This window comes from Caretta caretta, chromosome 10 (assembly GCF_965140235.1).
Source record: "Caretta caretta isolate rCarCar2 chromosome 10, rCarCar1.hap1, whole genome shotgun sequence".
Lineage (NCBI taxonomy): Eukaryota > Metazoa > Chordata > Testudines > Cheloniidae > Caretta > Caretta caretta.
The window spans coordinates 39,474,767-39,491,325 of record NC_134215.1 but is presented as its reverse complement, the minus strand read 5'-3'; the positions used below and the strand labels follow the sequence as shown (position 1 = coordinate 39,491,325).

Here is a 16,559-nt window from a genome sequence, read left to right as displayed (position 1 = left end):
ATCTGCTTGTATGTCTGGCACAACATGTTGTCTCCTCACCTTATTCCATCAGTGCCACAAACTATTTAACTGGAGCAAATACAATGGCCTGCCAAGGTTATAGCGTCATAGATTTTAAAGTCATTATGATAATCGACTCTGACTTCCTGCATAACACAGGCCACATAACCTCACCCAGTAATTTCTGCATCAAACCCATGACTTCAATTGGAGCTATAGCATCTCTTTTAGAAAGAGATCCAGTCTAGCTTTAAGGACTGCAGGCGATGGAGAATGCCCCACATGGTTAATCACCCTCACTGTTAAAAATGTGCACCCTAGTCTGAATTTGTCCCTCTTTAGCTTCCAACCATTGGATCTCATTATGTCTTTTCCTGCCAAGTTAATCTCTTCACCATGGAGGTAGACTGTGCTCAAGTCATCTGTTAACCTTCTCTTGGATAAACTAAATAGATTGAGCTTCTTGAGGCTCTCATTCTATAGCAGGGTTTCCAGACTTTGAATCTTTCTTGTGGCTCTCTTCTGAGCCCTTTCCAATTTTTCAACATCCTTTTTGAAGTGTGGACACCAGAACTGGACACAGTCTCCAGTAATGGGCTCACTAATGCAATACACAGAGGTAATTCCAGCTTCATACTCCTACTTGATATGTCCCTGCATATACAGCCAAGAATCATGTTTGCCCTCTTAGCCACAACATTTCACTGAGAGCTCATGTTCAGTTGGCTGTCTACCATGCCCCCAAATGCTTTTCAGAGTCACAATGTTCCAGGATACAGTCACCCATCTTCTAAATGTGACCTTCAGTCTTTGTTTCTAAAAGTATGACTTTGTATTTGGCTGTGTTAAAACATATGGTGTTCAAATGAGCAGCCCTTACCAAGTGATGCAGATTAGTCTATAGAACTGACTGATCCCTGGCTGGAAGTTGAAGCTAAGACAAATTCAGACTGGAAATCGGGTGTAAATTTTTAACACTGAGGATAATTAACCACCAGAACAACTTATTAAGATTGAATGGGTTCTTTAAAGACATGCTCTAGTTCAGAAGGGATTACTTTGGGGCAGTTCTCTGGTCTGTCTTATACAGGAGGGCAGACTAGATAATCACAGTAGTCCCTTAGGGCCTTAGAATCTATGAACACCTGTGATTATTTACCACTCCACCCGTGTTTCTGTCACTTTGCCAGGGAATAAGAGAGAGGATTGAGATTCAGGAAGCTGCTTCTCAAGTTACATGGGCTCTGTCTCTCACTCTCTGAAGATGGACACCTCTGGGGCCTGATTCTTAATTGAGTTACTCTTGGTTTACACTGGGCGAGATCTTACCTCTCCCATTAGGAGAGAAGGATTTTGCTGCATGCCCTTTAGCACTGCCAGTATGTAGCTGATATCAGCCAGAGTTGATGTTAAGAATAGAAAGCTCGTGTGCTGTGGAACAAGGAAGTGCATGACAGTGGGATATACTGGCCATAGCTCAAACTTCATTGTCCAGTCATTTTAACTTACTCCAAGGGTTTTCCCATTTCTGGTGGCTCATGATCAAGCAGCTGCCCCTCAACCATCATGAGAGCTCCAGAGGATATGGGGAGACAAAGGGCTCGAGGGACAAATCAGCATTTGCCAGCCGTTCCTAGCACTGCAGCATCAAAGTGGCCACAGTCTTTCCTTCTACTTAAAGTAGAAAAGAGCTGTGGGAACCCTTAGCAGCTACTGCCCTTTTACTAGCAACTGCTGGGTGCAGTGTCAGAAGCCATCCAGTGTGCAGAGTATATATCACCCCATTGTTAGCTCCTGTTCTATTGGAATTCTGTTCAGAATAGTGTTGCCTCTGAGGCAGATGTTTGAAAGGATCTGAATTTGTTTTATTTCCTTGTTATTCCTGCTGCATTTTCTCCACAACCTGTGTGCCCTGTGGCATGTCTGATGCCTCCCTGAAGGGTGGCAGAAGAGCCAAGAGATGTGCCTGAAAAGCTGCACTGAGCTGACACTAAATGTAGGTGTCTCGGGAGCAGTGTGCTGTTGCTTGACTTGTACTGCAGCAGCAGATTTAGCCTGTAGGCTGAGGCGCCTCTTGCTTAGGTCACAAGGTCAAACCACTCATCAGCCAGAAAGGCAGTCACCCAAGGGCTCCTTGAAGTCTGGGGTCATATTTTGTGTATGGGAGTGTGTTGGCTCCCAATAGGATGGATAAGAGACCTACTACGCAGCTGGCATGTTCATCAACAGATCAGGTACATTGTCCCTGGGCATGTATGGACACAGCATGGCAGGTGTGATCTGCCTGAATGCAGCTGACACGTTCATCAGCAGAAAGGTGACCAAGACTCAGACCATGTCAACGAAGTGTGGCAGCTCAGCAGGTATGGTCTACCTGTATGTAGCAGGGAGCCTTGACAGACCAGAAGTGTGCTGTACCTAGGCCCAGCTGGATCTCCGGGAGGCCCAGCAGCTATGTTCTGTATGTTTGGTAACACTGTTAGATCTGGAATGCCAGGCAGCAATCAACCTCTCTGCCTCACTGCAGCCTGCAGCTGTGTGTGCTGTGGCAGTGGACTCCCTGAGCCTGTGCTCTCCCCAGCTCTAACCTTGGCCAGAGCACACGCTGCTCTTGGCTGATGCAGCTGGCTGTTGTTTTTGTTTCATCCATTCCTGAGATAGGGCTCTGGAGTGTGCCCTTGCCCCTGGGCCCGAACTCCAAACCATGGCAACGTTATCATCTTCCTGTTTGTCTTCTGAGTGCTTCCATGCACAGCAGGCTGGGGGCCTTGCAGGGGGAGAGGTAGAGCTCTTCACTCAGTGGGACTCTTCTTAGAGAAACACAACAGGCCAAAGGCTGTTCTCGCCCATATGAAACACCAGTGGCTTAGCTGGAGTTATGCCAGCGGGAGCGAGATCTCTTCAGCTCCAGTCCCTCAGGAAAGCGTGCATTGATAAATCCAGTCTGTTTCCATGCCCTCATTTTGCTGTAATGATTCCCTGCTCCCTTTCCACTGGTTTATTCCTCTCTCAGGATCTTCACTGACTGTTAGTTGGATTGGTGTGTAGGGAATTCATTCCTATAACATAGGGCAGGCAGATGGGGGGAGGAGGAGCAATGTGGTCTAGTAGGTAGAGCAATGGATTAGGAGTCAGGCTTTTTAGATGCTGTCCCTAGCTCTGCCATTGATCTTGGGCAAGCCATGGTTAATCCCTTGGTGCCTCAGTCTCTCCGCCTCTAAAATGGTGATAGTAATGTTCACACACACCCCTTTAGAAGTATTATTAATAAGTTTTAAGATCAGAAGGGACCATTATGATCATCTCCTCTGACTTCCTGAATAGCATAGGCCAGGGAACCTACTCCAGCGAGTCCTGCACCAAACCCTGTAACTAGGACTGGATGGAAAACAAGGATATGTGAAAAATTTCAAGGTTTGCAAATTTTTTTTCATTTTGCATTGGAACAAAATGGAGATCTATGTGAAAGTAGCAGCCCTAGGATGTGCTGGGAGCAAATCGCTGCTCTGCATGAGGTAGAATAGGGACTTGACCCACATGCTGCTGACTGCCCTAGCCACTGGGATTGGCTGGTCTGGAATAACTCCGACCCTCATTTTTACCAGAAATTCCATCCTAGACCAGAGGCACCTTCCCGATGAAAATTTAATCCAAACTTTCTGCAAAAGGTCTGGTTTTGACTAATTGGTATTCTCTGACCAAAAATGTCTAGTCTAGTCGAAAAATTCACAGGTAGCTTAGCCAATAACCTGTGTTTGAGCTGAAGCACACTTCGCCTGGATTTAGAGGCTCCAAGTGGTGGGCAGTCCACCACATCCATCAGCATATTGTTCCAGTGCTTAGTGACTTTCAGTGCATCTTATTTCTCATCTGAATTTGTCCAGCTTCAGCTTCCGGCCATTGGATCACGTTATGCTTTTGGCTGCTAAATGAAAGAACCTATCAGAAACCTTCTCCCCATAAAATACTTAAAAGAGGGCCCCTAAGAGAGCTGGAGCATCCCTTAACATGGCCTATTTTGGCATGTGATCTTTTTGCCTGTGGGGAGGCAAATCATCTATAGGGTGTGTTGAATAGGGCGGTAAATCTCCTGGCTCATCAGAGCAGCCCAAGAAGGCTTGGGTAGGAGAGAGTGATATTGACAAACCAGGTATAACTGATGTGCTGTGTTCAGAACTCTGGATGTTGGATAGGAATTATCAGCTGATTTACAAAGTGCCATTTGGTCCTGTTTGCACTGTTGCTGGAGCGATGTTTGGTCCCATTTGCTGCCCTCTCCCCAGGTCTGCACAGATGGATCTAGGAAGGACTAGTGATGTTGTGGAGATAAGTGGAACACAGGAGGGAGCACATGGTGTGCTGCTGCCCAATGCAGCTGGGTGGTAATTCTTGTTCCAAGGCCTCTTCAGTAACCTTCTAGGTGAGGAATTCTACCCTGAGAACATCACTGCTGCCATGATGAGAGCTTTAAGAATGAAAGAATTGACGTGTTTCCAGAGCTGGTTCCATCACTCAGTGGTTAATGTGGGACAGATGAGCTGAGGCCTGGCGTGCCAGAAATGTCTGCCAGAGGCCATATTGGGGAAGCACAGGGGCCCTTCTGAAAGGGGTGAAGATGGGTAGTGGGTAAATCTTGGAATGCAGCTCCTATGTCAACTGCTCCTTGGTTAGTCCTGGTCAGTTAACAGACAGAGCAGTGATGCTTGTTTTGGGTGCGGAACACACCATGATGGGACCACTGTGACCTGCCAATGTAGGGATGGGAAGGGAGGAGGATATGGACAGGGGCATGTGGTGGACACCCAGGATGGGAAGGGAGGATACACTTGGGGGAAGGTGGTAGTTACCTGGGATGGCAAAGGAGGAGGATGCAGATGGGGGAAGGTGGCAGCCACCTGAAATGGGAAGGGAGGAGTATATGAATGGGGGCAGATGGGGGCCAGTGCTTGAGGGATGGTGTGAAATGAGAAGATCTTATGAAGTAGAGATGGGAAGAAAACTGCTTGACTCTGGGCTCTGCTAATGAGATATGGAGCCTGTTGCCTCGGGGTCACTCTCTCAACTACGGTTGGCTGTCTGGTGGCCCTGAGTGAAATGGGTTTGATGCCCTCAGTCCAGGGCCTAGTGCAGGGGTGGGCAAACTTTTTGACCCGAGGGCCACACTGGGGTGCGAAACTGTATGGAGGACCAGGTAGGAAAGACTGTGCCTCCCCAAACAGCCTGGCCCCCGCCCCCTATCTGCCCCCTCCCACTTCCCACCCCCCTCAAAAACCTCCATCCATCCAACCCCCCTCCCCCACTCCTTGTCCCCTGACAGCCCCCTCCCAGGACCCCTGCCCTTAACCGCCCCCCCAGACTCCACCCCCTATCTAACCCCCACTGCTCCCCATCCCCTGACTGCCCCTGCCAGGACCTCTGCCCTATCTAACTGCCTCCTGTTCCCCATCCCCTGACCACCCCCTCCCGGGACTTCCCACCCCTAACCATCCCCCCCAGGACCCCACCCCCTATCCAACCGCCCCCTGCTCCCTGACTGCCCCCCAGGACCTCCTGCCACTTATCCAACCCCCTGGCCCCACACCCCTTACCATGCTGCTCAGAGAGCTGCCCGCACGGCGGCGTGGCTGCGGAGGAGGGGGTACAGCAGGAGAGGGTCCAGGGGCTAGCCTCTTGGGCCAGGAGCTCAGGGGCTGGGCAGGATGGTCCCGCGGGCCAGATGTGGCCCACGGGCCATAGTTTGCCCACCTCTGGCCTAGTAGATAGGTGCTACATCACAAGCCTGTTGTTATAGCTGATGCTAGCTGGCGTTCTGGTTGGCAGCCTCTGCAGAGAGACCAGGGACAGCCTAGGTCATGAGGCGTGATCTCCCCTCTCAGCCCTAGAGGTCGTCCCTCAAGGTCAGCATGGAGGCACACATGTGGCGCTGGGGAAGTTTGTCACTTTGTTGGGCAAAGAAATAGGATTCAGGTCCCTGGAGTTGTCAATCTAGCCCCCCTCATCCACCTCCACCCCCACCTCCAGCACTAGATGGACACAATGCTTAAAACAAGGGAAGAAAAATTGACCCTGCTGAGCTGCTGAAACCAAACAAGAATGGACCAGAAGTTTCACCCCAAACTTTCCCATTCCACCTGTGATCAGAAACCCGACTACTGAGATAGCACAAGACAATGTTTCCATGGTCTTTCCAGCCCCAACAGAGGCAGGAGGTGATGTAAACCTACTGTGACAGTGGCTTGAGATTTCCAAGAATCTCAGATAAGCAGGGGACAGTGTGGTCTAGTTGTTAAGGCAGATGACTAAGACTCAAGAGATTTGGGCTGTAGTCTTAACTCTGCCACTAATGTAGTGACCTTTGGTGAGTCATTTCCTCTCCCTTCTTCCCCATCTGTAACATGAGGTCAGTAATATTTACCCATGCTCCTAAAGTGCTTTGAGATCTATGGATGAAGAGTGCTATATAAGTTCAGTACATTATGGTGCATGCCTGAACACCTGAAAACTATGGCGATTGTGTCCTATAAATATTGGGTGGGAAACTTTCCGCAGCTCATCCATGTCTTTTGCAGTTCACCCATCCCCACCCAGGCTCTTGCTCAGTCTGGTCCCCCGTGGCAGGAGCCTTTGGCCAGCACCTTTGGTCATTGAGGTGGGTGGGTGGAAGGAAGAAGAAGGGACCTGGCTAAGCATATGTCTCTAAGTTGAGGTTGTGCAAGCTGTAACAGGTAACAGTGCAAGCTGTAACAAGCTGTAACTCCTGTGGCCAACAGGAGCTGGATAATTACTGTGTGGCCATGAAGAAGATGGCAGACGATATCCTGTCTCTGCGCAGGCGTGTTGCCAGCCTGGAGGCAGAGAACAGCACCCTGCACCGCAATCTGAGCATGCACGAGGAAGTGGGCCGCACATTGCTGAACGACGTGGACGTGGATGTCATGACCAAGGCGGAGACAGTCGACAGGATAGGTAAAGTACGCACTTCCCACCCCCACCTCTGCATGGCCCAGTAGAGAGTGAAGGAAGGAGGAGGCCGCCATGAGGAAGAGTGAGGAGTGTCTCTGACTGTGGTATTACAGGGAGTGGGAAAGTGAAAGGTTAATAGCCTTGGCTAGAGGCAGGCACAGTGTCAGTGACCCCCAGTCCCTGTTATTCCTGTCCCTGCCCTCTCCTCTGGGACTCTCTCTCTTGGCAGATGCTCCTCAGTCCTCACCATCCAGTTTAATTTGTATTTGAATTTGTGGATCTAACAATCTGATTGGGCGCTGTTGGCCTTGGTGAATAGACCTGCCCCATAGCTGTGTCCCCTATTCCCTGGGAGTCCTGGAAGCTGCTTGTATTCCTCAGACATGCCCCCGTGCCACTGACCAGGCTGTGTGGTCTCTTGCAGTGGCCCTCAAGCGCAAACTGGCTGCTGGGACAGTGGAGATGAGCAGGATGAAGGACCGGGTGCAACAGCTGCAGAATGAGCTGATCCGGGTAACTGTGCCGATGGCTTTGGCCTGCTTGGTCATTATTCCATAGAGGGACCCGTGAGTGTACACAGCTCCTGTCCTGAGGGCCTCATGGTCTAATTCAAACAGATATGATGCCCAGGGCACAAGCACAAGGATCTGGGCTGTCCCTAGTGAGGGGAGCTCTGAAGAAGGCTGCATGCAAGAAGGGAGTTTGACAGAGGAGACAGGGCTCAGCATGTGGGACATCAGAGGTTGCTCCCCAGCCCCAGCCTGCGGAGCAAGAGGCCAGGCTAAGGGTGAAAGTCAGCTGTGCTGCACAGCCAACACCCTCTGCCTTTCTCCTGCTATCCCATGCTGGGGGTCTTCCCCTCCAGAGGAGAAAGGAGGCCACCACTCTTTAGAGCTGCACGCTAGGAGTAGCGCGTTCCTGGTTACAGGTGGAAATTAACACAGACTCAGAGAGGGCAGCCTGGTGCCCGGGAGGCCCTCACTGGGGGCAAGCAGCTTGGAGCTGTGGGAGCCATCTGGAGAAGCAAATATTCCAAGACCCCTGGACAGTCTCACTAAGCTCCTGGAGACTGGGGCTGTAGTTTGAGTTCTCTGCTGATTACCCTCCTCTCCTAGCCCTGCAGCCACCCTGATTGACCAAGGGAGGAGAGTGGAGTAACATGGAGTAACAGGTGAACTCCAGTAGCTTTGGCAGCTCAATTCGAGTCACACCCTGCCATGGTTCCACAGCCTGATCAGCGACTATTAGGAGCCAGAGAGAACCACAGGTCTGCCTGTGTCCATCCACCTCCGTAAAGAATCCCCTGTGCATTCTGATTCCCTCCCCGAGGGATCTGATGGTTTCCCTCCCTTCTCGCCCACCAGAAGAACGACCGGGAGAAGGATCTGGTGAAGCTGCAACGAGCCCATCATCAGCAGCAGATGGTGCTGAGGAAGTACCAGGAGAAAATCACCAAGATGAAAGCCCTGGAAGACACTGTGCAGCATCAGGAGAGGGTGAGCAGAGCACAGGTGCATGGGAGGGTGAGGGGAGGGCACCCAACTGGGTGTCCCACAGTGCTTTGCCCCTCTTCCATGCTGGGGCAACATGCCCTGTGCTCATAGTGCACTCCCTACAGGGAGACCTTGCAACAAGCCACAGCAAAGCAAACCCATCAGGTCGTGTTTGTTAGCACAACCCAGGCACACAGGATCGGGGCCCCATAGTCTCACTAGCAGGGCGGGATCTTCCTGCCTCCATCTGCTCCCTCTTTGTCACCCATTTCCTGGTGGCAGGGCATAGGTGCACATTGTGTTACACAGAAGGTATTGGATGGATCGCTACAACCAACTGCACCATAATGAGCCAACATTCTGCATTAAGTGCTTGGCTTTTCAGGCTCTTGTGTTGGAACCTGGCATGGAAATAGGCGCTGCAACTGCAGGGCATCTGCTTAGCACCGTGAACTCTCTCATGCACCAGAGAATGGGATCTTGAAGTCCTGTGGGTCACCCAGCCCAGAACTTTGGGATGCAAATGCTTTCACTGAGTCTCTGGTATGGAGCGTGGTGACAGTAATTAATGCTAGCTCTGCAGATCAGCCACTCAGCTTTTCAAAGCCTACAGTCTGGACAGCCTTGGGAATCCTGGGATCTGAGTAGCAGCGATCCCCCATATCCCCAGACTGCAGATTTGCTCTAGAAGTGCATTCCTGCATGGACTAACAGTCCCTTTGCCCAGTCCCTGTAGGTCCTCGTCTCTTAGGGTTGTCTGCACTGCACACTAAGACCAGATCTGTGGAACCAGGCTTGCAGACTTGGTGTTTCAAGATCACGCTTGAGCATACACACTGCATTGTAAATCTGGCTTTACAACTGCTGGTCTCACAGCCATGCTAACACATCCATACTGCACTACACAGACCCTCTGACTTGGATCTGCAGCTTGAGCTGCATTCACAGCTGCAAAATGACAGGGTTTGAGCCCGAGTCATAGCAGGACTCAGGCTCTGATCCACACCCCAGCAGGGTCCTAAGACCTGAGTCCTGTGATTCCTCAGTGCTTGGTGACCTGAGTCAGACTGAATTGTGTATGGACAGAAGTAGAGCTTTGGCTAAAAGCTGAGGCCAGGTCTACACTACAAACATACATTGGTATAACTATGTCACTCTGGGGTGTGAAAAATCCACACCCCTGAGTGATCCGGTTAGACCGACCTAACTCCTGGCATAGAGAGCACACTATGTCAACAGGAGAGTTTTTCCCACCCACATAACTACCGCCTCTTGGGGAAATGGATTAACTACGCTGATAGGAGACGCTCTCCCGTCAGCATAGCAGCGTCTCCTCTGTGCCGCTGTCACATTTTAAATGTAGACCTGCCCATGTGCAGTGTGGACACACCCTTAAAGGACATGAGGTTCATTTTCTGTGGCCCATACACAGTCCCCTCCAGCTGGGGAGCAGTGCAGCAAGCTGAGCATGAGGGAAGGCCAGCAACAGCATTGCAGAGCTAGGCCTTGTTCAGACTAGGGTTGTGGCGTTAGCATGTGTGACTCACATGTTTTAAAAGTCTAGTGCTGCTAAGGCCACACCGCCTTTAACATGCCAACCTCTGGGCTTCACCTCATGGGCTAACTTGTTTAGCATGAGTTAAGGGCAATGTACCCTCTGCAGACTAGATGTTTAGACCCTGTTAGTGATCATGTGCTAACAACATGCCCCAAATCTAGTCTAGCCAAGGCCCCAGCTCTCTGCAGCACCCTGCTGCTGTAAGGGTTATGTGGGCCTTCAGGGGCCATGATGAGAGCTCCCCTCTCCACTGAATTTCTGCCTTCCAAAGGTGATTGAGAAGATGGAGCGCATGCTGGAGGAGAAGGTGCCAGAGGCCGCTAGGACCTGTGAGCAACCGTTGGGTAAATGCCCCCCTCTCTTTTTGTGTGAGAGCCAGGGGCTGGGCTGGGCTCTGTTTTATCTGGGAGCCAGGTAGCTCCTGAGTGATGCAGGAGGGGAGGGAGTGGCCCAAGTTACAGCTCAACTGGCCACATGAGAGGCAGGTGGGAGAAGCTCATAGGGACCCAGCAGAGAGGCTCATCATTCAGGGCCATACCCTGCCCCCTCCCTTACTCATGTTGGGCAGCACCAACCAATGGGGCTACTTGTGGAGTAAGTTGCTACTCCACGTGATGTCTGGCCCTGTGGAAGGGAAAAGCAGAGCCCCCAGTCAAGGAAGCCTAAAGCCCCCAGGTTCTGATTCCAGTATGGTAGGCTGGCAGGGGCAAAGGGGAGGTGAAATGACCTGCCCTCTCCCTGGAAGGGGGTGGGTAGTGAAATTGCTGGAGGGTATGGAGCCGAGCAGAGGTCTGAGTGGCTTCTCTGCTCTTCTCCCCCAGCTGATAGCTTCTCCAAGGAGTTCTACTCCACCCTGCTAGCCGAGAACATGAGACTGCGTGAGGAGCTGGGCAGAGCCCGCTACCGCTCTTCTCCCATCATCCTGCAGCAGCAAGCCTTGCCGGTGAGATGGGTCGCCTTGGGGCCATGCCATGGGGAGGGTCCCCTGTTAGCCAGTGGGAGTGATTCACTTCATGTGCAGGATATTGTGGCTGGCCGTTCAGTTGCTTTATCAGTGTGACGGGTTCCCCCCGGCGTGCCATCTGGAACTGAGGTACCATTGAACCCCCCTGACCCACCAGCCTGGGCTCCCTCTCACACTGTACTGCTGTGAGAAGCTGCAAAGCCCTCCAACCTGCACTTTCACCAGCATTCATACACCAGTGTTCCATCTAATTTTTCCCACACATGTGCGGAATGAATTTTGTTATATGCGCCAATACGAAGGCTCTGGCTGGGGGTGCGGGCTCTGGGGTGGGTCCAGGGATGAGAAGTTTGGGGTGCGGGGAAGGTTCACCTCTCCACACTGTGGCAGCTCCAGGGCTGGACCTGCCTCTCTCCCGGCCATGGCAGGTCTGGGCTGGGGCTGGGTTGGGGGCAGGGAAGGGGGGGCCTCTTCCCCAGCTTTGGCAGATCTGGGGCTGGGCTCTGTTGAGGTTGGGGGAGGGGCACCACAGCAGCCCTGAACGCTTGTGTGGCACTTAGTAGGCTGCTGCGCAGCCGCACAGCTCAGAGGAAACTTAGGTAGGGACACACCCAGCTGCAGTTATACACAGGCTCTCTAACCTCCGGCTTCCCAGTACCATCCTGCCCTGGTCAAATCTGGCCAGTATATGGGTTTAATACCCAGTCCACCTCTCCCTCAATGTGAAGAGAACAATGGACACTTGTAGTAACCAAGCAAAGATTTTCCCCAAGCACTCCAGTCAAAGCTCACTGCTTTGGATTAAAACATAAAACAAGTTTATTAACTACAAAAAATAGATTTTAAGTGATTATAAGGGATAGCAAACAGATCAAAGCAGATTACCTAGCAAATAAACAAAAAAATGCAAACTAAACTTAATATACTAAATAGATTGGCTATGAATAACAGATTCTGACCCTAATTGATGGTACGAGCAGGCTACAGATTCTTAAGGCACAAGCTGCATTAGCTTTACAACTTGGGTTTCTCAGGACTTCATACACTGGCTAGAAATCCCTTTCGCCTGGGTCCAGCACTTTCCTCCAGTTCAGTCTTTGTTCCTTAGCTGTTTCCAGGAGTCTTCTTGTGTGGGAAGTGATGAACCCTACCCTGATGATGTCACTCCCTGCCTTATACAGCTTTTGCATATGGCGGGAACCCTTTGTTCCAAAGCTTGGTTCCCAGACCAATCTGTGGAAAAATACTGACATCCCAAGATGGAATCCAGCATCATGTGGCCTGGTCACATGTCCTTGTAGAGTCATAGCAGCCATCACTCACAGGTTGTCTGTGGAGTTCTCAGGAAGGCTCACCAGGTGGGAGATAAGCTTCTCCTAAAGCCTATTGTTCTCCCTAATGGCTCTTTGCCCTGACTAGGCCCTTCCCAACCAGCTATCTAGACTGAACGTATCTTGTGTAGTGGGCGTTACACAGGTGTAACTACATTTGAAATACAGATACATAGATAATATTCATAACTTTAGATACAAAAATGATACATGCATACAAATAGGATAATCATATTCAGCAAATCAAAACTTTTCCAATGACATCTCACATGACTTATCTTGTACAAACTGCATCATAATTATGTCATAATCCTATCATAATATCACTCTGAAGAATATGGGGTGCAGTGTCATAATCAGGTTGTAAACGCTTTGGGACAGGGACTGTTTCTGCTGACAAGTTTGTACAGCACCTGGCACAATGGGGCCTTGACCTTTGATTGGAGCCTCTAGCCACTACTGCAATGCAATATTATATTGTATTTAAAGAGCTGCCTTCATCACAGCCTCCACAGATCCAAGGTCTGTTCAGCACCTCTCTCACTGGCTTTTTGCCCCCCAACCCCAACCTCCTCCTCACCCCCCGCATCAGCACTCCCATTATCTGAATTCCATGGAATGGTGGAGGGAAAGGGGTCACTGGCAGCCTGTGTCATGATGGGAAGGGGATGGAGGGCTAGAGTCTCTAAATCTCACTTGCTGGCTGTATTACCTGTTTGCAGGACATGTTCTCCACCAACTCAGAGAAACTGTCTTTGCTGGCCAAGGTGGAGAAGGCGCAAGGTCGCATTCGTGTCCTGGAAAGCCAGGTAATTGTCATGCCCTTTCTCATGGTCATCCCCCCAGTACACACATCCCATCCCCAATCTCCACCCATTGCATGGTCCTGTGGCATGAATGAGAATGAACTCTGACAACCTGACTCACCCCTTGGTGTGCCCCCTGGATCTGGTGTTTCCTTCGAGGTATCTATATACATGATCACAGGTGGATTAGGGGCTAGATGCAGACAAAGCATTGTCTCATCTCTGCTCCTTTCCCAGAGGAGGGTAGGACTTGTTATGGTTTATTGGCTGGTGAAGAGCTGACTCTTGCAATTGGCCTGGAAGGTGATCAGTTGCTGGTCAGTTGTAACTCTTGTGGACGGGAGTTCCACAGTCAAGCACTGGCTGCTGAAAAGATCAATCTCAAACTAGTCTTCCCCTTGAGTCTCATCATCGCTCGAGAGAACAACGTGGAAGGAGAGGCATCAATTTCTGACATAGCCTAGGTCCAGCCCATGGAGAGCTCAGAAGAGCAGACTCAAGGCCTTAAAGCAGATGTGTCCAAAAGCTCCTTTGCCCACCAGCCTCCCTGGCATTGAGCATTTTCACAGGCTTTCCCACAAATAAGCCCCTGAAGGAGGCTGCAGCATGAGTCTAACAGGTCCCCAAATCAGCACTAGTGAGGGGAAATGGACCTCAAAGGAACACCTTGGGTGTGGCCTCAAAGACCCAGTTGCCCAGGTGCCATGTTTCATATTCTCCAAGCTTCCCCTAATTCCAGCAGCGCTTTGCTGTGTATGGCTGGGTATAGGTTATGGGAGGCAGCCAGCTGGGGAATGTGTGGCTTGGATGGGGAAGCCACAGGTGAGCAGTCTGAGCTGCACAAGTCAATTTCCCATGTGTCCGTGAGCAGAGTGGTGGTGCCATGCACCGCCACTGCCTTCAAGAGCAAACCCAGGGTGAGAGGGCAAGCAGGGCAGCACTACCATAGTGCTCTGAGTATCTGTTCTCTCCCTCGCAGCTGGAGGAGTCTGCAAGGAAATGGGGGCGGGAGAAGCAGGATCTCAGCACCCGGCTCCTGGAGCAAGAGCATGGCTTTGGGCGCTCATCCAGCACCATCCTGCATGATTTCTCACTGGTCAGTAACATGCCTGCTATGCCTGCCAAGCCACAAGCTGGGCTCACCCAGCTACAGTCTGACTCCTCTCATACTCAGCTGTTCACCCTCCTGCCATGGCCACTGTGCATGTGGCTGGTGTAAGAGCTGCGTTACTGGTCTCTAAAATTGTCCATCTAGTTTTTCTTAGCCAAAGATTGATGGCCAGGATAGGGGACTGTGTAAGGGCTCAGCACTCTTTCTAGGGCACAGAAGCTGCTCAAGGGACCTCCCCTCCCCACAAGAATATCCAGGCTGAAAGTCTCTGTGGTTTGTGCTAGTATAATGTCGACAGACCCCGGTCGTCGGCAGGCGGGATTGAACCAGGAACCTCTGGAGCCTCTTCCACATGAGCTAAAAGCCAGCTGGCTCTTAGTGAAGGCTGTAGAGCAGACTCATTTTATCTGTCTCTCTAAGTGGTCTTGGTGCCACTAGATGGAAGAGAACACCACACGCAGGAGGTGTGTGGGTTACACTACCTCAGTATCACACCCCCTCCACACACTCCCAGGAGGAGAGGGGAGGAAGAGGAGAACCAGGCAGAGCAAGCAGAGGTGGAAGAAGAGCAGGAAAGAGAGTGGATCCTCATAGCCAGCCAGTCCTCTGCTGTGGGAAGGACTGTTGGGTTGACTCCACCCATCTGCACCACAGAGGCAGATCATTGGTCTAAATTTTGGTGCCTGAACAGCTGGTCACAATGAATTTCTTAGTCACCCGTGTCCCTGCAGTGTGCAGGGTTGGGACGGGGCTACCCTCTGTTCCCTGACCCACCCATGTGCTCTCTGGACTGCAGCAGTCTCTTAGCCCCCTCCCCCGCCCCTACACACACACACACCCCCTTAGGCTCCATCACAACTGGTTGGCCAGGGCCCTCTTTACCTAAGCCCTTTGACTTCTCCTCATATCACGGGGGGGCTGTTGTCAGACTTGTGACTTCCCAGTCTTGTAGGGTGGCTGCATTTGTTGATTGGGGTAAGACTGAGTAGAACCTACCCCTGCCCATTCAGCTGGGTGGACAGTCATCCACCATGGCCTGCTCTAGACCACAGGCATGGGGTTTTCAGCATGGCAGGTGGGCGAACATATTACTGAACGGCATACAGGGTCCAGCGCAGAATCTCCTTGTTAAAGCTTTGGGAGGAGAGAGTGGTAGAGCACCAGTCACAGAACCTGGTAGCGTCAGGGCTAGCACACAGGGCACACCCTGGGAACCACGAGATTGGGGCACTGGACACAAAGGACTCTGCCAGCACAGAGGAATGTAAGGGCTGAAAGGAAGTGGGAGACAGATGAATTAAGCTTCCAGGAATATCCCCTGATGTTCATTCTCTTCTCCCACACAGAAGACTTCACCAGACCACACAACACATATCAAGAGGCACCAAATGCTCGATCCTCTGCCCTAACACCTTCTGCAAGATGGATTTATTGGCAGTGCTGGGGAAAGACTGTGAATGTTCTGTCTGGTCTCCCCTCCTTTTCCCACCCCCCACCAAAACCAGACCTCTCCTAGGGGTCTACTGGAGATCTTTATTAAATGCTTGATGCTCAACCCCCAAGTGCTGTTACTGCAGACTGGATGGCCATGGAAAATACCTGTGCCAGGCAGCGCTCATATATGATATGCTTGGCCAAGTGATAGGATCCGGTCTGTGAAGCCCAGATCAAAGCTTGGAGAAGCGCCAGCTATGGGTGCTATCACAGGGCACTGGGGTTTGGGGACTTTGAATCTGGTCCAGAACACCAGCACATAAATCCCTGCCCCAACAGGTAACCCCCCCTTCCCCCAACCCTATCTCCTCCCCATCTTAAATGACCATCTGTACGTTTCTCTCCCCAAGGCGGTTCAGCTTGGCTTTCAGCATGTTTTCAGCAGCTGATTTTTGCTGGTCCCTTGTATGATCACTTCTGTAGTGTTCTAAGCACAGTTAGATGGCGGCTGGTGTTGAGCTTATTGTATCTTCCCTTCCCCGCCTTCTCCCTCCTTGGCTGTGATGATGGAATGCTGCCCACTGTATAGCACATCAGCTATGCCTGAATGATCAATCTGGATCAGTTTCAGCCTCCAAGCATGTGATGTTCATGGAGGTTGACGTTCTCTTTACCTGTGGTCCACTTCTTTTATGCTTTGCTGGCCTATGCAGCCTATGCCCCCTAGGGAGTCCTGAGTAGAGAAGCAAAACATCACGGGCCAAATTCATCCCTGGGGTAGCCCCATTGACTTCAGCAGAGTTTCACCAGGGATGATTCTGACCCCTGGAATGGCTCACCAGGCTAGACTTAGCCCTGCAAGGTGAGGTGCTCGGCTAGTATGAGTGATGGGAGCAGCA

The 16,559-nt window shown here is 51.2% G+C and overlaps 1 protein-coding gene across 1 annotated transcript in view; it reads left to right on the top strand.

The window, feature by feature from the left end:
- LOC125644039 (coiled-coil domain-containing protein 33-like) overlaps positions 1–15,781 on the top strand; it is a 332,624-nt gene extending 316,843 nt beyond the window's left edge. The window contains exons 14-21 of the mRNA XM_075133319.1: positions 6,771–6,966; positions 7,388–7,476; positions 8,328–8,459; positions 10,286–10,358; positions 10,836–10,957; positions 13,032–13,118; positions 14,095–14,211; positions 15,573–15,781. Of these exons, the coding sequence (XP_074989420.1) occupies positions 6,771–6,966; positions 7,388–7,476; positions 8,328–8,459; positions 10,286–10,358; positions 10,836–10,957; positions 13,032–13,118; positions 14,095–14,211; positions 15,573–15,635 (879 nt within the window). The 3' untranslated portion in view covers positions 15,636–15,781. The remainder of the gene's footprint in view (positions 1–6,770; positions 6,967–7,387; positions 7,477–8,327; positions 8,460–10,285; positions 10,359–10,835; positions 10,958–13,031; positions 13,119–14,094; positions 14,212–15,572) is intronic.
- Positions 15,782–16,559: the final 778 nt, after the last annotated feature.